The sequence below is a fragment of the Cervus elaphus genome, chromosome 32 (genome assembly GCF_910594005.1).
Source record: "Cervus elaphus chromosome 32, mCerEla1.1, whole genome shotgun sequence".
NCBI lineage: Eukaryota > Metazoa > Chordata > Mammalia > Artiodactyla > Cervidae > Cervus > Cervus elaphus.
Window position 1 is genome coordinate 28941666 of NC_057846.1, and position 23249 is coordinate 28964914.

The 23249-nt window shown below is 35.3% G+C and overlaps 1 protein-coding gene across 3 annotated transcripts in view; it reads right to left on the reverse strand.

Moving 5' to 3' along the window:
- The window catches only part of TUSC3 (tumor suppressor candidate 3), a 215623-nt gene that overhangs the window by 23724 nt on the left and 168650 nt on the right, over nt 1-23249 (reverse strand). For all 3 annotated transcript variants that reach the window (XM_043893513.1, XM_043893511.1, XM_043893512.1), the window contains one exon: nt 9688-9751. In XM_043893513.1, the coding sequence (XP_043749448.1) occupies nt 9688-9751 (64 nt within the window). The remainder of the gene's footprint in view (nt 1-9687; nt 9752-23249) is intronic.

Genomic DNA, 23249 nt, shown 5'->3' on the forward strand with positions numbered 1-23249 from the left:
TGCATATGAATTATATACTCTCAAAACCAATAATGATATTTCACCTTATACATAAAGATATACATACACTAGTTACACTCAGAATGACATTTCACTGGGCAATCACAGAAAACTGGGAATATACTCAGCATGGAACCAACCAACCAGCCTTGGTGGATGACTAATACGTACAAGAGAGAAAGTTACCAAATACCATCCCCTTGGCTGACAAAAATGGTTCTGTTGTTGTTTAGTTTCAAAGTCATATGTGCCTCTTTGCAACCCTAGGAACTGTAGTCCACCAGGCAAGAGTACTGGAGTGGGTTGCCATTTCCTTCTCCAGGGCATCTTCCCAACCCAGGCCTCTCCTGCGTTGGCAGGTGGGTTCTTCACCACTGGGCCACCAGGGGGGCCCACCCGACACATATATACATACCACTAAGCTTTTAGGAAATTCATGATAACAGTTTGAAAACTTCTGAAATTCAGACAATTACAAGTTCTTTGTGTTTCAACTGTGTAGTGATGGGGATGTTACCAGTAATAAACTGATAGAAAAATTAAAAGGTTGTTTCACTGAAACTGCTGAGACACAGGAAATTTACTGCTTAACTTAGTTCTTTGGAGCAGACTGATGGGACTGATGCAGATCCTTAAAACCGAATTCAGTTAGGATTCCGCTCCCATTTTTTTCTGGCAACATCCTTTTATATTCATGTATAATTCTAATCTATCCACTTAAGTGTATAGACTTGAGCTACTGACAACTCACACAGACTTCTGGATTAATTTATCTCAAAAACATTTTCTATAAATATTCAAAATATAAATCACATTTTAAAAGTATTTTATATAGATATTACAAACAAAACAAATATTTATTTTATGATGCCATCTACTGAGTAGCTTCCAAAATTCCTTCCAAAATACAATGTCGGGGGAAATAGCACTATTTTTTATTTCTGGGGAAAATAAAGTTTAGAAACTAAATGCTTTAAAATTTTAGCTACATGAACACTGTATATTAAAACATTCTCAGGATAAAACTGGATACGTAAATACCCATGTGTACATTGTATATAAGTGTTATTAGCACACAGAGACATAAATATTCACTTAGGGAGAAGTTATTAAGCAAATTACATTTTATTGGATATTAACTACGGTCACTCAAGTGTAACATATCCCTGTTAATATCTTCGTAACACATCCCTGTTAATATCTTCGTAACACACACATATATATATGGATATATATTTTTTCACTACTGTTCCTCTGTAGGGCTTCCCTGATAGCGCAGTTGGTAAAGAATCTGCCTGTAATGCAGGAGACCCCAGTTCTATTCCTACGTCAGGAAGATCCGCTGGAGAAGGGATAAGGCTACCCACTCCAGTCTTCTTGGGCTTCCCTTGTGGCTCAGCTGGTAAAGAATCCACTTGCAATGTGGGAGACTTGGGTTCGATCCCTGGAATGGAAAGTTCCCCTGGAGAAGGGAAAGGTTACCCACTCCAGTATTTTGGCCTAAGAATTCCATGGACTGTATAGTCCATGGGTTTGCAAAGGGTAAGACATGACTGAGCGACTTTCACTTTGTCAAAAATTGCTTTGTCACTTTGTCCCTCTGTAGATTTGAAAACTACGTGACCAATGTGTTTCTCATTTGATTGCTTTTATACTTCACACAAATTCAAACAGTGTTATTACAAAGCTGTAAGATTTTCATCAGAGTATACCGATTGTTATTGCTTATCTTACTCATAGGCATTTCTTTCCAAGTGTTTGCTATTACAAATACTCCTACAAAGAATATCTTCTTATATATACATGTGAAATGTTTTTTCTAGGGTCTACACCTAGAGGTAGAGTTTCTGAGAGGCTGATATGTGTAGTTTCAATTTTACTAGATATGATCATATTCTGTAAAACAAGTGGTGTTAAGAATTACCATTTTTTTACACTGCACTAACACAGTTTTGCTGAACTATTGATTTTATCAAATTGTTGAGTAGGGATCTGTCTCACTAGTGAGTCAGGGTTTATCTTTTGATATGTTAATTCCTCTTTTTGCTTAATTTTTTGTATTGTGCTTTTTTTTTTTTGCCCATTTTCCCATAAGTATATTTTCTTATTAACTTAGAAGATGCTTCAGTTTTTTCTGGATATGAATGTTTTGAAGTGTTACATACAGATTCTTCTACTTTTAAATTGTTTACTTATGCAGAAGGTTGTCATTTCAGTATGGTCAAAATTGATATTCTTTTCCTTCATGAGCTTTGGTTACTGTTGCTTACTTATGAAACTAATTCCTACCCCTAAGTCTTAGAAATACTCTGTTAGTTTTAGGTATACAATATTAAGTGTGTGAACATTTAAATACATTAGGAACTAATAAGCACCAGAAGTCTAGTAACCATATGCCCCATACAAAGTTATTAAGTATTATCAACCGTATTCCTTATGTTGTATATTACATCCCCACGACTACTTTAAAACTGTAAGTTTGAACCTCCTCATCTCCTATTTGGCTCAAGCCCTCAACCAGCTGCCCTTTGCAACCACCCCGTTTTCTGTATCTATGAATCTGTTTCCGGTTTGTTGTTTGTTCATTTGTTTTTTAGATTCCACATACAAGTGAGATCATAAAGTACCTGTCTTTCTCTAACTTATTTCACTTAGCATGATACCTTTTAGATTCATCCATGTTGTTGCAAATGTCAGGAGTTTTCTTTTAATGGCTGAGTGTTTATGTGTGTCTGTACATCGTGTCTTCTTCAACCGTTCATCCACTGATGGACATTGTGGTTGTGTCCATATTTTGGCTACTGTAAATAATGCTGAACAGAGAGGTGTATATATCCTGCTGAATTAGTTTTCATTTTCTTCCAGTAAATATTCAGAAAATTACTGAATCATATGCTGGTTCTATTTTTTATTTATTTATTTTTAGAAACTTTCATACTTTTTTCCATAGTGGCTGTACCAAATTAGATTCCTCCAATCCTCATCAAGGTTTATTTGCTGTCTTCTTGATGACAGCCATTCTGACAGGTGTAAGGTGGTATCTTTCTTGGATTTTATTTGCAGTTCCTTGATGATTAGTGATTTAGATCATCTTTCCACATGACTGTTGGAATTATGTCTTCCTTAGAAAAGAGTTTAGTCCACTCAAGTCCTCTATTTCTAAACTGTTTTGTTTCTTGATATTGAGTTGTATGAGTTATGCATTTGGATATTAACTGCTTATTGGATATATAACCTGCAAATATCTTCTCCCATTCAGTAAGCTACCTTTTCATTTTGTTGATGGCTTTTTTCCAATGTATAAAAAGCTTCTTAGTTTGATGTAGTCTCACTTGTTTATATTTGCTTTTGTTTGCCTTGCCTAAGGAGACAGAGCCAAAAAGTTATTGCCAAGACCCATGTCGAAGAGCATCCTGCCTATGTCTTCTCTGAGGAATTTTATGGTTTCGGGTCTTACCTTTAAGTCTTTAACTCATTTTGAGTTTATTTTGTATATGGTGTGAGGAAGTGGTCCAGTTTCATTCTTCTGCACGTAGCTGTCTAGTTTTCCCAATACCATTTATTGAAGGGGCTGTATTTTTCCCACCACATATTCTTTATTTTTTGTAGCTTCATCGACCACAAGAGCATGGGTTTATTATTTGGGCTCTTCAGTCTATTCTGTTGATCTGTGTGTCCATTTTTGTGCTGACTCTATACTGTCTTTATTACCATAGTGTTTTTTTTTCTTAAACCACCCTTAGCATCTATTTATCTTGGGCTGCGCTGGGTCTTTGTCGCCGTGTGGGCCCTTCTCTGGTTGTGGAGAGGGGGGCTACTCCAGCTGCGGAGCGTGGGCCTCCCCTGCTGCGGAGCGTGGAGCGTGCGCTCTGGCCGTGCAGGCTTCAGCGGCTACGGCACGCGGGCTCCCCGTCTGCGGCTCACGGTCTGCACACTGCAGGCTCAGTAGCTGTGGCACACGGGCTCAGTCGCCGTGTGGCATCTTCCCAGACCAGGGACTGAGCTGGTGTCCCCCCCTGCCCTGCAAGGGAAATTCTTAACCACTGGACCACCAAGGAAGCCACATAGCTTTTTAATATAGTTTGAAATCAGGGTGTATGATACCTACAGCTTTGTTCTTCTTTCTCATGACTGCTTTGGCTAAATAGGGTCTTTTGCAGTTCCATGCAAATTTTAATTATTCTAGTTTTGTGAAAAATGGCACTAGTAGTTTGAAAAGAATGGCCCTAAATCTGTAGATTGCTTTGGGCAGAATGGACTTTCTAACGTCTTTAACATAAGGCAGGTAATGCCATTCTTTTCCTCAGAGAACTCTTTACTCAGAGTGAGATGGAAAGTTAATAATCTAAAAACCTCAAAATGACCTCCAGGTGGCACCTCATTTGTACCCTGACCCACTTCCTATACTGCTCTGCCCTTGTTGGCTCTTACTCATGTCCTTGGTATTTTTTCAACAAGAACCCTCTGCCTCAGGATCTTTGCACTTGCTATTTCTCTATCTGAATGCTATTCCTCTCAATGTCCATGTAACTCACTCCCTCACTTCCCTTGGGTTTCTGATCAGATGACAGTGGAGAAGCCTCCTTTGAACACTGTACCTCTTATCCTGCTTTATTTTTCTCTATTAACGTTATTTTTTACAAGAAATTTAGAACTTGTATCTTTTTTTATTTATTTACTGTCTCTCTCTTGTCACTACAATGTTTTGCCCAAAGGGTAGGGACTTTATTTTGTTCACTATCTTACCCAGTACCAACTAGGCTTTGATATGCATGATTGTAATCCTCAGTTTACACATAAGGAAACTGAAGCCATCAGAGAGATCCAAGTAACCTGTGCAAAGCCACAAAGCTAGTGAGTAAAAGGTGCAAACCAAAAGAACATAGAAGAATTGAAGCAGGATGATAACAGGGTTAGAAAAAATGATGAGGGAACAGCAAAGGAACAAAATAGTTAAATCTGTTTAACAATGTATATCTTTATGCTAAGCATAAAATTTTATATCAAGTGAAAATGCACATAATGATATAATTGCATCTCTTTACAAATATTAAGAGAAATTCAGGGAAAGAAAGATAATAAAAAGTTAAAAGCAACTATCTTGGGGTAATAAGGTTGTGGGGTTTTGTTTTCTATTATTTATACTCTACATACTAGTAGTTTGCAAACTTTTTCTGTGAAGGCCCAGAATGTAAACATTTGGGGCTATGCACGCTGTGTGGTGTATTGTTACTACTCAATTCTGCTACTGTAGTGCAAAGTAATCACAGACAATACACAAATGAATAGGTGTGGCTGTGTTCCAATGAAACTTATTTATAAAAAGACAGTCAGGCTAGAATTGAACCTTGCTGGTCCTAGTTTGCCAACCCCTGCTATAGAGGATCTGAGACAGTGCCAGAGATACTCTAAACTGTTATGTCTGCGAGGAAGTTAGCTTTGCTCTTATGTGAAAATAAAGAAACGCAAAAATCCTTGTGCACATGATCTCAAAGTAGGAACTTTAAAGCAAAGAGATTACTAGATATAGGTGTTATGTACAAGCTGAATGTTAAATATTTTATTAGAGAGCAGCAGGGTCAGGAACGAAGTGTGAGTTTTTTACTTAGAATGCTTCCTGCAAAAGTCAGTTTTCTAGTCATTAACAAGGAAAGAGCTGTGAACCTACTTTAAACTTGATGACTGTAACTGAGATATGTGAATTACACTAAATGGCCTTAAACTGGCCAACCCTCTTTTTTTATCTAAAAATACTTTTGAGCTTAAAAACTTTGAGTATTGAGAATTATTTAGGTCTAGTTCTATTCTGTCAATGAAAATAATTTTTGGTAAAAGAGAGCCTGCAAAATACTTATCATTTGGGCAAAAAAAAATCACATTTGTAATGTAAACATTTTTAGATTATGTACTGATTTATAAACACAGGAAGAAGCTTTGACTCTAACATCTGTCAGAGTTAATGTGTAGGTCTTCCTTTATTGGGTGGAAGGCTGACTGATTAATGAAAGCACCTACAAATCTCTGAGAGATTCTGTGTCAAATTCTGGAATAACAGATGCTTTTCTGTCATTAAACTGATGGGTGTAACCATTTGACTAAGCCTTATTAAAGAATCTCAACATGTAGAGATTAAGAGATATAAATATATACCAGCTAAATGTTATGTTCCTGAGACTTTCTATTGTCCTGAGATTAATGACTATGCCTGCATAGACACAAACACACAGACACACACCTTTTTTCCACTTCATGTATAACTTTGCACATCTGTACTGATTAATATCATAACATTATACACTTCAGCTACTACACACTCTCCAGTCCCCTGTTTATCCTGTCAATCATTTTCTTACTGTTAAAATTAAGTCAAAATATTGACATGATCCTACATAAAACAGGAGCTGCTGTTTGTGTAAATAACAAAATCCACAGAAAATGAATATCCTAGTGAACTGGTAGCACATACATTTGCATTACATTATAATCCATTCTCAATCACAAATGATGTTAGGTTTATTGTGGCTCCTAAGAAGAGACCCAGGATTGTCAGTTTAAAGATAAATGTGAACAAATGTTGGGAAAAAGTCAGCCCATTATAGAAGACTTTATCTAAAATATCTTCAACTTGTATCCATCATTAATTTTTTTTCTGTAGTATGTTTCTCCTTGGATATATAACACATTAAAAGAAACATTTGCTGTCTATTATAGATTGAAAATAAGTCAGAGTAAAACTATACTCTCATAATAGATGGAAAACAAATGTTTTTCTCATAGGAAAAGCAAATATGATCTTTATGAGAACACATGTATTTTTAAATATTTAGAAACAGTTGTTACTGCTAGTATAACCTTTGCCTTTTATATCAGAACCTTTACTTCTAATTGATATTTATCTCATGTCATCTTGACATCCCAGAATTTAGAGGATGTGCAGAATTAAGGGACAGGTCAGAATTTGTATACTTGACAGTAAAGCCAATCCGAGAACTCGTGTGTCTGGTTTCCACTAGCACACAGAACATGTCCTCATGAATTTAGATCTGATTCAAATTTCTTAGCAAGGTATGGAAAGATATTTACTATCCAGCCAACTAACCTTTCATCAGTCTGCCCTGCACAGTCTGTGAATACTCTTTCATACACCTTCCACTGGAATATTCTCACTCACTTATTCTCCACCTGGGGAGAACTCCTTTTTTACTGTATAAAAACCTGGCTAAAAAGTCAATTCAACTTTTCCATGTGTCAAGTTGCCTCTTGATGCCTCATACTAATTAAAATTATTTTCCTATCAGCCTACCTTGTTGCAGACAGCAAATATCTTATATTTACAACAGGTGTTAAAACATAACTGAATGAAAAATTTTAAAAATATTTTACTTGGAAAAATAAAGAGAATTATACATTAGCTTTAGTTCATATATTCCTTATTAAAATGTCATAACATTTTTTATTATTTTTAAAAATAGCTTTCTCTCAAAGACTACTTAGGAATTTTTTTTTCCTCCTAAATAGGGTACTGAAATAAAATACTACTAACAGGGAGAAAAATCTTATTTTTACTAAATGTCATTCTATAACCTATGACATCAAATGACTCCATCTGTTTGCTCTTAGATTTTTTTAAAGTAAAATTTTGTTTGTAGCAACTGCATCCAATGATCTGGCTTACTAAATTAGGAAGAGAAAACCAAAAGGTAGAAATATTCTCCAAAGATAAACAAGAAGTTACCACCTGGAATTTGCATTTTTTTCAACCCACTCCAGTATTCTTGCCTAGAGAATCCCATGGACAGAGGAGCCTGGAGGGCTATAGTCCATGGGGTTGCAAGAGTCGGACATGACTCAGCCACTAAACCACCACATAAAAACATACACGCAAATTACAAAACAAAAAAATTATAAAGTAAGTTTTAAAAAATTAGTAAATTCTGCCAAGTAAAAGTAAAATCAGAAATTATTATATAATGGCTTCTTCTAAACTTTCATTGATGATTTTAATGAGCCCACCATTCTAAGACATTTTCTCTTTTCATAGATACAGGCAAATAAAAAGAACAGCAGCGATAAAGCAACAAATAGTTACTAGCAGCAGAAAGATAATACATTTTAGTGTTAAAAATCTACATGGAAGACTTCATACTGTTTGTAAAATTTCTTTGAGTCCTAAATCTCGGCTTGAGGTCAATGAGCCATGAAATGAAACCTTGGGGAATTCCTGCCATACAATGGAATGATGGTCTCAACACACCTTTTCATTCCTTTTGCTAGGTATTTCTGATGTTTTAATAGCTGCTTTGAAAGAAGTATATTGCTAAAATGCTACATCATGGGTTGAAAACAGATAGAAAAGAAAAAGGAAAAACTACAGAACCAAAAAGTTACCTGCAATACATATTTCCCCTTTCCTGCAGGTTCACTTTCTATGGTTTCAGTTACCCACAGTCCAAAAACATTAAATGGAAAAGTTCAGAAATAATTCGTAAGTTTTAAAGTAAGATTCAAATGCCATTCTAGCAGCATGATGAAATCTCACATCTTTCTGCCCTGTTCCATCCGGATGTCCCTCTGTCCAGAGTGCCCACACTGTGTTCACTACTTGTTCCGTCGTCACTCAGCAGCCATCCTGTTACCAGATCAGCTGTCATGGGGTCACTGTTTACTTAATAGTGGCCCCAAAGCACAAGAGTAGTGATGCTGACAGTTCGGATCTTCTCTTACTATGCCTAGTCTGTAAGTTAACCTGTACCATAGGTATGCATGTCTAGGAAAAAATACAGTTCTTTCTCCAAACTAAGGCAAGGCAATTCAATTTTGTGGGTTTTAGTTTTCCTAGTTATAAAATGAGGTTTTGCTCTAGGAGAGTTCTAAGAATGCTTAAAGGTTTAAATAGTTATGGTTATATCAGATACTAGAAAACAGGGTCTAGACTGCTTTATCTGAAGATGAATCTTGGTAACCAGCAGAGTAATCAAATTTTATAAATGACACTATAAGGTACACTTTAGATCCTGACAATGACTCAGTACATTCAACATTATAAACTTAACATACAAATGTTTCCACAGGACTCACACAAATGTCAGTGTTCCCCCAAAGTACAGCTGTTTACCCCAAAATTAACCTTACTTCATTCTAGTAATATGTAATTTGTTTTTTGAAAAATGTATCGTACCTCTTTGCTATTCTGCTGTCTTTACCCTTCTACCTCTAAACCACAAATTGTACTATATTATCTGATTCATAACATTTAGTCTTCCATGTTCCAAAAAGATGTCTAATTTATCCTAAATCTTCCTCTCTCACTTACTATAACATTTAAGGGAACTAAGATAATTTCTTTATCCTGCTTTTTATATAACACTTTTTTTCCTTCCCCATTAAGATTCTAAAGGGGAAAACCATACAGACATCACAAAAAACTCTATCCAGAGATAATCAAAAGCTATACTTCAAAATTCAATAGTAAGTTAAAAAAAAGAGAAAATTATAACCTATTAATGATTTAGAATTTTAAAAATTACATGGTAAGAGAAAATAGCATAGGAATTGGAAAATTAGTCACATGGTAAAGTGTCAAATTTAATGTCTCAAAAGTCTTGATTATTTGTTAGGAAAAAAATCAGTTTGATAGCATGCAGCTCTGCTTTGTTCTTATCAACCCATCAGTATTTTAAAGGATACTTAGTACCAGAATAATGTGTGACTCTGCCACGAATTGGACCTGGCTGCTCCCATGAATGTAGCTCTATAAAACAAGACAGAGAAGCAAAAATTACAATCTGGGGAAAAGCAGGGTTTTGGCAGCTTTTTCTTTGTATAATTCTATACCTTGAAGATTAACAATGGATAAAGCTATGAATTAAGCTCCTATTTATGGTTTTGGAACAAAATAATTAGTTCCTTTTGAATAAAATAATTATTAGTTAACTAGAAGTAGAAGATGAAGCGCTGGTGGCTGATGTCACTGTCAACTGTAGAAAGCAACCTACTATCAGAAGTAAACTTAGTATAATTTGTTAAAAGGTTTACCATAAAAACATACACAAACTGTAATGATTCTTCCAGAGCCTCCGTAAAATGTACTTAATATAGTGTAAGGCACAGATTAGAGGAACTAAGATTAATGACTCTACATCCTTTAAATGAAAAATGACCAATCAACAGTTAATATGACTCTTTTCTACACTATCAAAGTTTTTAAATTAAGGAGATAGCTTTATAAACTCATTTATTTTAAACTGATTTTTTCAAAACATAATTATTAAAATTGTTTCATCCTATTGAGAAAGACATAGCTTCCTATACCTGGTAAGAACTGTATTAGTTGATACCAATCAATTATAGAAATTTGACAAAAATCTCCATGCAGGATTATTTCGCTTCTGAAAACCTGATTCCCACAGTAGTTTGGCTTTAATGGAAAGAGTATTTAACTAGAAGTCAGGACATTATTCCTTCTTGTCCTTAACCCTGGGCATGTCACCCAATCTCTCAGATATTCAATATCCCCTCTTCCATAAAACTAGGAACTGGATTAACTGAGTCCTATGATCTTTTTGAAGCATGCAGAGTCTTGTGTGTATTGTTATCAATTCTGTCTTGGTATTTTCACGTAGAGACTGCTCTTGGTACTTCAGTCTAAGCTACCTTTGTTTCCATCTCTAATTTCTCAATCATTCATAGTGCAGCTGCCTCATTCAAAGGTGTATTTGGATAAATTTTTAAACAACAGCTTCAAGCAAACCAACTAAAAAATAGCCATGTGTGGTTTATTTACATTATAGCTTCTGAGGAATACTATCACATATTTTCTATTTTATTAAATATTACTATATTGACAACAGTGTAGCAATACAAATACTATAAGCAATGTGTTTGATATTACCTTAAGTCTGACTAGAAACTAAGACTTTCATATCACAGAAATGAAGGTTTTATTATTCTAATAACTATAGCAGCATAGATAATACCAAATACAACGATACCAAGTACTAATAACAACTACCATTTATTAAGCACTCATTTTGTGTTTAACACAAGTTCTACATGCAATATCTCATTAATTCTAACAGTCATAACAAAGGTATTTTTATTACAGCCGCTTAATCAATAAGGTAACTGAGACTAAACAGAGGTGAAAATCTGCTTAGGTTTTCACATCTGCTGTGTGTAAAATCCGAGATTTGAAATTAGGTCTGTGTGATTTCAGATCCTGATCTCATATTCACTATACTACTGACACTTAGTTATTTGCTGGACGTTTGACAGGATGCTTCATATACATTATCCCATCGTATCTTCTTAATAACTATATAAAATAGATATTATCATTCTATCTTCCAAACGAGGAAAATGAGATTTAGAGAAATTAACTAAATTAAGATCACACAACTAGTAACTGGTGAAATTTGGAGAGCAACTTGGGTTTGACCTCCAAGGTCCATGCCTTTTCCATCATATAATAACTTACCAAAAGACAGGAAGAAAACCTAGTGTAAAGTTTTATAAAAGTTTTTACTGGTGATCACAGTTAAATGTTGACCATTAAGGTAATTAAAAATCAACATTTATGTGACTGACTGAAATATCTGACTATAACAACACAAAATAAGATGCCCAGATGTATGTGACAACTGCAAGGAAGTTTGCCTGGATTAGAACCACAGTGCAGACACTATGCACTGATTTAGGCAATGGGGATATCAAGTGTAACAAAACAGCAAACAAAATGAAACGAACAAAACCAAAAAAATGCTTACACATTCAAACTGTGAGAACACATTTTGTCTACCAAAGTGCAAGAGACATTACTGGCGCATATACAAGTCAGAAAAGCAAACACACAAATAAAAGAACAAGCAAGTACTCTAGAGGTCTTAAGTGCTGACCTTGGAGGGTATGTTTCATTTACAGGGTTACCTAAAGCAGTGCTTAACACAGTTAAAATCTAGCTAAGCTCACCATTTTAAGCTAGTCTTTAATATATGTATTTAACTGATGCATGTGCTTTGAAAATACTTTGGAAGAAGGGACACTGAGTAATTCCTTTACAGCTTTAGCAAGCATGATGTTCATTTATATTCTTTCCACCTGTGATTTTTATTAACTCTGACCAAGGAAATGTCAGCAACTCATGGAAATTTAATCCTAAATATTTATTTAACTTGGAAATGGCAACCCACTCCAGTATTCTTGCCCGGAAAATTCCATGGACAGAGGAGCCTTGTAGGCTACAGTCCATGGGGTCGCAAAGAGTAGGACAGGATTGAGCGACTTCACTTCACTTCACTTCACTTACAAGTGCAATGGAGAAAATCTGCATGCTTTTTGATATAGGATATATATCTTTTTTCCCATGGAGATCTATTTTGACAAACCATTAATATAAACATTTTTTCTTGTCCAGTCAATTTAACACTTACTTCATAGAGCATATGAACCAAAAAGAAAGGGTCTTAAAAGTTATCAGAAAAGGCATTACTATATCTTATTTGAAGTTTGCATAGCATAATGATATAAATAATATATCTGAATAATATGCTTAATTTTAGTAACATACTTGACAATAAAAATTAGTAACTTAAATATAATAGTTCTCTTACACAAGAGTATCAGAAAAGAAAATGGAAATTAAGCTAAATACAGTAAATGTCAAGGAGGAAAGAAACCTCGTTCCATGTAACTCTTCCCTTTTTATAATGTAGAATTTTTATTTTTATCCGAGTATAATTGCTTTACAATGTGTTAGTATCCACTGTAAAGTGGATCGGCTGTAGGTATACAGGCGTGCGTGTGTACTCAGTCATGACCAACTCTTTGCAATCCCATGGGCTGGGCTCCTCTGTCCGCGGGATTTCCCAGGCAAGAATACTGGAGCCGGTCACCATTTCCTTCTCCAGAAGATTAACAGTATATATGTGTCAATCCCAATCTACCACTTCATCCACCCCCTTTCTCCTCTTCATCTCCATATATTTGTTCTCTATATCTATGTCTCTATTTCTGCTTAGGAAATAAGATCGACTTCACCAATTTTTTTTGGATTCCACATATATGCATTAATATACGGTATCTGTTCTTTTTCTTACTTCACTGTGTATGATAGTCTTTAGGTCCATCCACATCGTTCCTGACTTCTTGGGAAGATGGTATCAGTCATATTGGTCTGCTTTTTCAATATTATTTTAGAACTGTGTTGGTAGTGAGTGATCATTAAGGAGTCCTTTTATAAACATAATGTTCTGAAAATATTAATGACCAGTATAGACCAACACTGTTGTTATGTTTCAATTAAAATGTCTGAATTGGTATCTTTATCCTGGATCTGCCTCAAGGGTGACCTTGAAAATTACTCTAAACTTCAAATTGTTCAACTGTATAATGAAAAAACAAAATGTGAGAAATGAATTATTAATAGGTAATGCATGTAAAATACTTAGGACTAGGCATAAAATCTGGGTTCTCCTGTCAGTGAAACTTTCTTTTAAAACTTCTTATTTAAGTTTCTAACAAACCAATATTAACTTTATAAGCCTTGGGGCAGAAGCAAGATAGGAAAAACCAATGTGTTTGATTAACTTTCGTAAAATGTGTGCATACGTGCTAAGTCACTTCAGTTGTGTCTGACTCTTTGTGATCCCATGGACTGTAGTCCACCATGTTCCTCTGTCCATGGAATTCTCCAGGTAAGAATACTGGAGTGGGTTACCATGACCTTCTTCAGTGGATCTTCCCTACTCAGCGACAGAAGCTGACTTTTAGTTAAATGGACTTTGGAGCAAAACTAAAGATACTAACATAAGCACAGTACAAAATCAGGTAATATACAAAGGCAGGAAGTCACTCTTGTGAAGACATTAATAATAGGATTCAAACTAGTTATTTTTCCCTGAAAAGTGTTAGTTGTTCAGTCATACCCAACTCTTCGCAACCCCAGGCTCTGTCCATGGAATTCTCCAGGCAAAAATACTGGAGTGGGTAGCCATTCCCTTCTCCAGGGAATTGTCTCAAGGCAGAGATCGAACCCAGGTTTCCTGCTCTGCAGGTAGATTCTTTACCATCTGAGCCACCAGGGAAGCCCAAAGTGTTACTTTCCCCTACTCACTGATAAAATATATACTGGTCTTCATTTGCTTTGGCATAAGTTCCTTACAAGGGGAAAAAAAAAACCCAAAAAACGTGTGCTCACACCAATCCCAGAGAGATGTGAGTTTGAATTTTGATAACTGAAAAATTGTAACTTATTTTAAAAAGAAGCATTTATGACACCTGGTGGCTCCGTGGTAAAGAATCTGCCTGCCAATCCAGGAGACAAGGACTTGATCCCTGGGTTGGGAAGATCCCCTGGAGAAGAAAATGGCAACCCACTCCAGTATTCTTGCCTGGGAAATCCCATGGACAGAGGAGCCTGGTGGGCTATAGGCCATGGGGCTGCAAAAGAGTCGGACATGACTGACTAAAAAATAACATTTTATGACACCAAGAAAATGGCAAATAAAAACTAAGATTGTATATTGTCTGGTGTTATCCAAATGCCACTTTCAGCTTAACATCAAATCCACAAAAGCACTTTTGGTCCCTTCTTTCATTTTAAAATAATGAACCAAGAGCTTGTCAATAGCTAGAGCAAACACTATTGTGATTATCTTTTACTATCACGTGAATTCTTTCCGTCCAATCTTTTCATGCAGCTGGACTCACCAATACGAAATGTAAACTTTATTTCTGTTCATTTTCTTTCCCTTCGTGTATACGTCAGAAAAAAACTACCCGTGTGAATCCTTTCAGCTTTTTTCTGTACCTTGTTTACTATCCTCCAGTACAAGGACAGCAGACACATGAAATTTAAGAAAATATTTAAGTGATAATCTCTCAACTGTCTAGCATATGATTCTCACTCTGCAACAGAAGTACTGTAACAGCAAAAAAAAGAAAACATGATGATTTATTATCAACATGAGTCAGAATGTAGGAGAAAAATTTTGTATTTCCTTTGGCAGGACTTCAAGAAGTCAAATGAGTTTCCTCATTGCTCTTAAATAAACTTGTGTCTTTAATCTTGGCTATTTAAGATCTGCCAGTAGAAGAGCAACTGCTTTCCTGATCAAAGCCTACATACAGTGAGGGAGCCATTTTTCATATATGATAGTCAGTCTATTTTTTTTTTTTTAACCACATAACTCTAAATAAAGAAGATGCTACTTTAAAATATACAAGTTCCTAGGAATGCAGTAACGACACCATAGTCCTGAGTCTCCTTTGTGTGCTTAGGCACCCAGAATACTAAAAGGAAGTAATCTTTATTCTTTCTTTCTCAGTTTCTTTGTGAGAAGACGAACATCTAGGAAGAGATTTTTTTGAACTGTTAAGACAAAATATACTCTCTTATTTAGTGTTAAGTATAATGGAAGTATTCAGAGGCATTCTATGACCTTCCTACTGTATGATACTATGATCTTTGGAACCAATTACTTAAGTCTTTAGTAAAAACAGTGTGAGAGCAGGCAGCAGGTGGGCAGGCTTCTGTTGGCAAATGGGAGTGTCTGGATCACCACTGTTGGTGCAAAACAAGTGGAAATCCCGAGGTACTTAGCACTCTGACAGTCCAATAAAAGATTTCTCTATTTCTTGATAGTTACATATCCCTAGTCCTTTCTTTGAGGCACAGTTACATATTCCCAGTCCTTTCTTTGAGGTCTTCTTCTTCTACATCAAACTAGATAAACTTCTCTGAGGAAGCACTGGTCCTTACAAGGCTGTGACACTAAACAGCAGCCGTGATATAGATCAGACAATAGCTCGGCCAAGTCCTTCTGGACTTGCCTGAGATAAGAGATATAAATAGGGATTACCTACATCCAGATGGCAAAGAATGCCACTGTGGTAGATTTCCCCAGGCTAGGTAGGTATGATTGGTCTTATTCAAACTCTTTACAAAAAGCGTCAGCCCCGCTAGTACAGTGGAGACACACCTCTCCTTATGAGCTTTGCCTGAATTCACAGTGACAATAAGATCGGTAGTTCAGGTATTGTAAACAGGGGAGGTACGGGAGAGAACAAGTAACAACACAGAACAACCAAAACAAAAAGCTCCAATCAATTCTAAGGAAATTCTAAGCAGAATATGCTGAAACAGTTCATCATACGTGCTCCTCCCTGGAAGGTCAGGCAGTGAGAACAGTGCAGGCAGGCCTGGAAACTTCTGAGGAGACTAGAAAACCAGCCTAAAGCCCAGACACTAGTGGGCCAGCTACTGGGGACAAACTGTGCTTGTAGAAACACCTTCTGGGTTTTGAACAAAACTGATACTATGACTGATGAGAGAGCTTCTCATATTCACTGTGCTTTCAAAATGTTGAGAGGTTAAATATATCACAGCATAGTACGCCTGTTTCTTTCAAGCGTACAGCAGAGGTTGACTTAAAAGGTCCTATGACTCAGCTTCTAAGTACATTTTAGTAATTAATATTTTCTTGACTGTCCATTTCTAGACTTATAAATTCTTCTATTCATCAATGAAAGAAAACCTGGAATGCTTAGTAGAATTACTCTCATGGAATTTTTTTGGTTACTAAAGTAGTAAGTTCAAAATGAAAAGTTACCCTCTCGGGTGGAGAGGGAGGTGGGAGGGGGGATCGGGATGGGGAATAAGTGTAAATCTATGGCTGATTCATATCAATGTATGACAAAACCCACTGAAATGTTGTGAAGTAATTAGCCTCCAACTAATAAAAAAATTAAAAAAAAAAAAAAAAATGAAAAGTTACTTGTTAGATTCTTCATTTTTAAAATCCAACTGAATAGCTTTTGATATGAGATACACTGAATATGTAAATCTACAATGCAAATGTTTTGGGAGTTCTGTCATATTAGAGAGATATGAAAAGTAAAGTATATATGGGCTTTTTTCCTTTTTATCTTTCAGAAAAAAATCACCATCAAGGAACATTACTATTCTCATGTTGTTATAAATGTAATCTAAAGTACAAGAACCACCACAACAAAATACAACTAATATAGCATGAAGCTTAAAAGTCACATTATTCTGTGTTAGAAAGTAAAATCACACATTTCATATCACTAAATATTTTGCATCTGTAACTGGAGGAAGAAATGCACTAGGAAGATAGTTTTTCTGCCCTACTTTAACTTTGCAAATAAGGAAAGCCATTTAACCTCTCTTTAATTCATTTTCCTAGTACAGATCATTTTTTGTTGTTGTTAATACTTATGGGTCTATTGGGTGATAAAAAGGATGTTATTATCAAGAGAGGTCTATAAAATGAATGTAAACAAAACATAAGCAAAAAAAGGACCACTCTTTTGAAACAGTCTCTTGTATTTTTCTTTTTTGGATTATCTGTGAAAATGGATATTCCCTCTTCCATATTCATGTGGATGAAAGCACCCTGAGATGCTCAGCAATTATTCCTTAATGCTGAGTCTTGCAGTGTGTCTACTGATACTTCTCTGATCACTGTCTGTACCTGGCATTTTTCCGTCTCTTCCTCGCTGACTGCGACCTGAGTGAAACGCTGCTCGGTCTGGATCCCGCTGCATCAAGTAGGAACTACCTACTAGAAAAAAACGGGTTTTTCTAGTTCCGTTTCTTCAGATGCCTTTAGTTCATATCCTTGAAACTTCTCGCATATTGTCTTAGAGTGATATTCTCTCTAAAGTTCACCTAATGCCAACTGCTTTCAAAGTCCAGTGTCATCCATTTTCTCAGGATGTCCAGGATCACTGCATTCTGATGAACAAGTCTGGAAAATCACTGCCTCTAAATCTTTGACATTAGAGACTTTATCTTGACATTTGATGTGAAATATAGCACAATGGGATGATAAATGAAACCTGTCTCAGAAATGAAAATGACGCTGATAAGGACTCAGATATTAGACCCATATAACACTGTTGACAGTACCCTGGATCTGCAGGCCTTGAGAATGGGTTTAACTCATGATGGATGGGTCTGGTTGAGCCTGCTAATCTGCCAAATGAGACATCAAATTCTTGGGTGTGATTTTCTGTTTCTTTAAGCTTACTACTTTGAAAGCTTCGAATCAGTAGCATTTATCTTTATACTTAATCAGTATACTAACAATGTGAATCCAGCTATATAATTAGTATTTTGTATCTAGAGGCTAATACACAGTTTCTGGTTCTCCCGTAAAAACTTCACAGAACCAAACACAGCAATCATCTTCAACAGAAGCACCACACTGACGCCTGGAAACTCTGGTTACAAACCAGGCTACTGTGTGTGTGTTAACTGACCTACCTCAGTTTCTGCATCAGCAAATCAAGGATGTTGTAATAATTAAATAACAGCATTCAGAAAAGTGTGACATGAAGTGAGCCTTCATTAAATGTTGGCTATCATTATTTCTATTTATTCAACTGTTATTTATTGAATGTCTAATACGTGATAGGCACATTTCTAGGCACTTGAGATAAGAGTGAACAGAGCAAAAATCCCTGGCCTCGTGGGGTTTACTGGAGAAGGAAATGGCAACCCACTCCAGTATTTTTGCCTGGAGAATCCCATGGACAGAGGAGCCTGGTGGGCTACAGTCCATGGGGTCACAAAGAGTCAGACATGACTAAGTGATTAACACACACACATGGGGTTTATAGCCTAGTGTTTGAGCACACACGTGTGTGTCTTGGGGACAGGGAAGCAGAGGGGGAGAAAAGCCCAATGAATATAAATAAAAATAAAATACATTATACGTATATATAAATAACATACAATTAATACTAATATATGGAACATTAAATTGAGACATCAATTTAAAACAAAATCTACACACTCATTTATATATTTTGGCTTATTAAAATAAAGCGGTCACTAAAAATGGTAACGTACTTTAATTAGCAAGGGCTCTGTAACTGAAATATCGAAGAGAGAAGTTACATCATTTGTCCTTGACGTTCCTTTCTCTCCTCACACTTTCTCTTTTAGATGATTCATACTCTTCAATTCAACAGCTCTTGGTATGAAAGACTCCTGCTTAGCCAGGTCTATAGTGTTACATCTTATGGAGTAACCACTGATTGGGTATATCTACTTTAATATCCCACTTGAATGTCCTAACACTCTAAAACCAATTTTTTTTCCAAACATGTCACTATTCTCTGCGCAAAATTATTTATCTTGGCCAGACTTCTGTGCTTCTGTCAATAAATGCAACCATTCTTCTAACGATCCAAGTTTCAACTTTACCGTTTCTGCCTGCATCAATCATAATGCCAGTGAACACTTCCTATTCCTATATTTGCCTTTTTTCTATTACTTTGACACAACTGATTGTGTATGAATGTTTATCATATCATGCTTGGATTATGGGCACTCTAATATTTAGTCTCTAATCTCTCATTTCTAGCTAAATCTTACAAAATCTCCACTTTCATCAGTCTACTGCTCACAAACCTCTGAGAATTTAAAACTGCTTAGAGGCCACAGCTCTTGGCAGTAAAGTCAAACACTTTTGAATCAATCAATTAATCAATCAAGCCAACTATCTAGTCAGTGCTTAAAGTGAGAGATGCTATATTCCATAATATGAGAAAACAAGTACATGCAAAAAACGTGTTTTTTTTTTTGCTGAAAAAGAAACATGGGAACATGCACACGGAGATCTCTAACCATACAGACAAAATAAGGGCAGTGTGCTTAATATTCTAGAATTAGTAAACCAACATTTGAGTCTGTGCTTGAGTTGCCTCTTTGTAAATCGGGATAATAATTGTATCTTTCTTACTGAGAACTGCTAGTGGAGTGAACAGATCAGAAGTTAATTAGCTACTAAATTATATGGTATTTAGTAAGGACTCTATAATTTAGCTATGTGTTCATTGAGTTCTAGAGAAATATAAAAGATGAAATTACTGTAGGGTGAAATGAAAGGAAAAGGCTCCAAAGATGGTTAACTATAAACAGGGTATTTCAGTAGAGATTGTGTTGAGATATATTAGGAATACTCGACTTTAAACAGGTGGGCAGTGACAAGGAAATTAACAGAGGATGGGGAGGGGTTTGAAGGTAGACTTGATTGGGATGCCACAGTAAGTACACTTTTTCTAACACTATTTCCATTAAAAATTATATCTCAAAAAAAATTATGGTCCCCAAACATCCTATCCTCATTTTCACCCCTGTATGGGTTTTCTTAAGGCTGTTCCATTTTTTTCTTTCTGATCCATATCAAGGAGCAATCTTTATTCTTACTGGGTAACCAAAATTTAGCATGATTTAGTGCCAACTCTTAACTTTGCTAGATAACTTTGCCTCAGGGTAATGAATAGTTAATACCCTTAAACTATTATAATACTATCTATAACATTTCATCTGTATCTTAGTCACATATGGATTTATAATGTTAGGATTCTAGACTCAAAACTCACATGAATAATACTGTCTCAGGAAAAAGGATATATTACTTGTAGAATACAGAATATTTCAATTTTTTAAAAAAGAGAACAGGCTCAAATACTTGCTCCAATATATTTTAAAATAATTTAAATACAAAATATTGTTAAACCCTAAAGTAAAATGTGAAATGATTGCAAAACTCTGTATATTTAGTGTAATTTATTAATTTTTAAAAAATCTAGGGCATTTATTAATAACTGTATTTTTAGCATCTTAGATGAAGCTAACAAATGAAGTTAAATTCCTCAAAATAGCATAAAGAACAGTTAAGCTCAGGAAATATATATATCTTAGAGAAAAAGTGATGTTTTAAACAACTGTGTAGAGTGAATGTTATTTAAAATTAATAAAATCACAGTTTACTCTTTTCAAATTTAGAGTGAGCTCATTAAATTATAATTTTTTTAGTATGCAATTTTTGCCAATAAAAATTTTAACAAGTAAACATTGATATTTGGTTGTTATTAGTATGTACTATAAGCACATAATTTTAAAAATCATATTTCTCCAGAGATTTCAAAAGTGTATTCCCAATCCAGGGATCGAACCAAGGTCTCACACATTGCAGGTGGATTCTTTACTAGCTGAACCACAAGGGAAGCCCAAGAATACTGGAGTGGGTAGCCTATCCCTTCTCGAGCAGATCTTCCCAACCTAGGAATCAAACCAGGGTCTCCTGCATTGCAGGCAGACTCTTTACCAACTGAGCTATCAGGGAAGCCCTCCATCATTAATAATGTATTACAAATGTTCTTGTGTAGTAGTATTTTGCAAGGGAGTATTTATATGTACTTAATTTTTTACACATAAATTGTTTTTTGTATATAATTCCATTTTTAAAATGTGCTTTTTCTTTGTCAATTTAAAAAATCTTACCTGAGAGACTGCAAATATCAAAATGTGAATTTAGCCTCACATATTGAGAGTTTGTGACACTGTAAGTATACAGGATTGATTTAAAGTCTAAAAGCTTCTTTTAACTGTACTTTTTCTCTTTTTTAAAAACTGTCTAACTCATGATAAATTACTCAGATTTGTTCTTATCAAAAATACACAATGGGGGGAACCAGGCACTCACAGATTTTGTATTGAGATAGTTAAGCCCAGTCAAAACTCAAACTACAGACTTTAGTTTAGACTTTAGACTACAGACTTTTTAAGACTTTGCAATTTCCTGTATGCAAATTTTATGTCAGTTCTAAAGAGGTATATTTTCAAAGAAATATTGTCTGGAAAAATAAACAGAAACAAATGAGTCTTTCCATCATATCTATAATAAAATTCTTCCATGAATTCTTCATTATTATCAGGTAGCACTTTTTTTGTAAAAGCTAACACTACAGGGAGAAATTTGAAATGACATTTTACTGATTGTTTATTTTTCCATCAGAGTATCTTTGACATTATTTTTTTTTAATTTTAAATTTATCAGAATATCGTTGATCTACAATGTTAGTTTCAGGTATATAGCAAAGTGATTCAATTATACACACATATATATAGACACATACACATCCTTTTTTAAAATTATTTTCTCATATAGGTCATCACAGAATAATGAGTAGAGTTCCCTGTGCTATACAGTAGGCCCTTACTGAGTATCTATTTTATATATAGTAGTGTGTGTATGTTCATCCCAAGCTCCTGATTCATCCCCATCCCTCCAAGTTTCCCTTTTGGTAACCATGCGTTTGTTTTCTATGTCTGTGAGTCTGTTTCATAAATATGTTCATTTATAATTTTTAAAAATTAGATTCCACACGAGTGGTATCACATGATATTCATCTTTCTCTGACTTACTCTACTTACTATGATCATCTTTAACTCCATCCATCTCTAGGTCCAATCATGTTACTATAAATGGCATAATTTCATTATTTTCTTATAGCTGAGTAATATTCAACTGTATTTATATACCACATCTTCTTTATCCATTCTCTGTCGATGGACATTTCAGTTGGTTCCACGTCTTGGCTATTGTAAATAGTGCTGCAATGAACACTGCGGTGTATGTATATTTTCAAATCATGGTTTTCTTCTGTATATATGCCCAAGAATGGGACTGCTGGATCATATGGTAGTTCTATGTTTTTTTTTTAAGGAACTGCTTGCAAATGCTATATACAAATCAGATTTTTTATATGACTGAAAAATGTCCACCTGGTATTTAACAACATGAAAATCCCTGGTGAACTAGTGTGATTTTCAGATGAGGGATGGGTACAGAAGCCAGATGGAAGGACACTCAGAGTGATTAGAAATGAACTGAGATCGTGGCCACAGACAACCCTCACATAGGGAATTAGGTCATGCTATGACTGCAAAGACCAGGAGAGAGGTGTGCTACTGAGAAACTTTAGCAACAAACCATGTGGAATACATTAAATCAAACTTTATTTATGATTTTCCAAAATATCTTACAAGTGGCAACCAAGTAGATAGTAGACCTTAACAGGAAAAGGTATTGACAAGGAGGCTACGGTTGAAAGAGGATGGAGATTCTGAAAAAAGGTTGATCTTAGTGTTCCTGGGGACCAGTTAAGTCCCTTGGAAGTGGGTGAGAGAACAGAAAATATGAGAGAGCAAAGAAAATGGACAAAGATGGAACAGCAGAATAAGAAGGAGTAAGAGAATAGAAGAAATTGAATTCAATGATATTAATTGCAAGTTTGAGAGCTTGGATTTGGAAATATTACAAATTTTGATGAGGTTTCAGGTAGTTCCCAAGTGAGCAGTTTAAGTGAAATGAACAAGTAGGTTACAGAATTTAAAGAGAAAAAAATTAAAATATGAAGCTAATGTGCTAAAC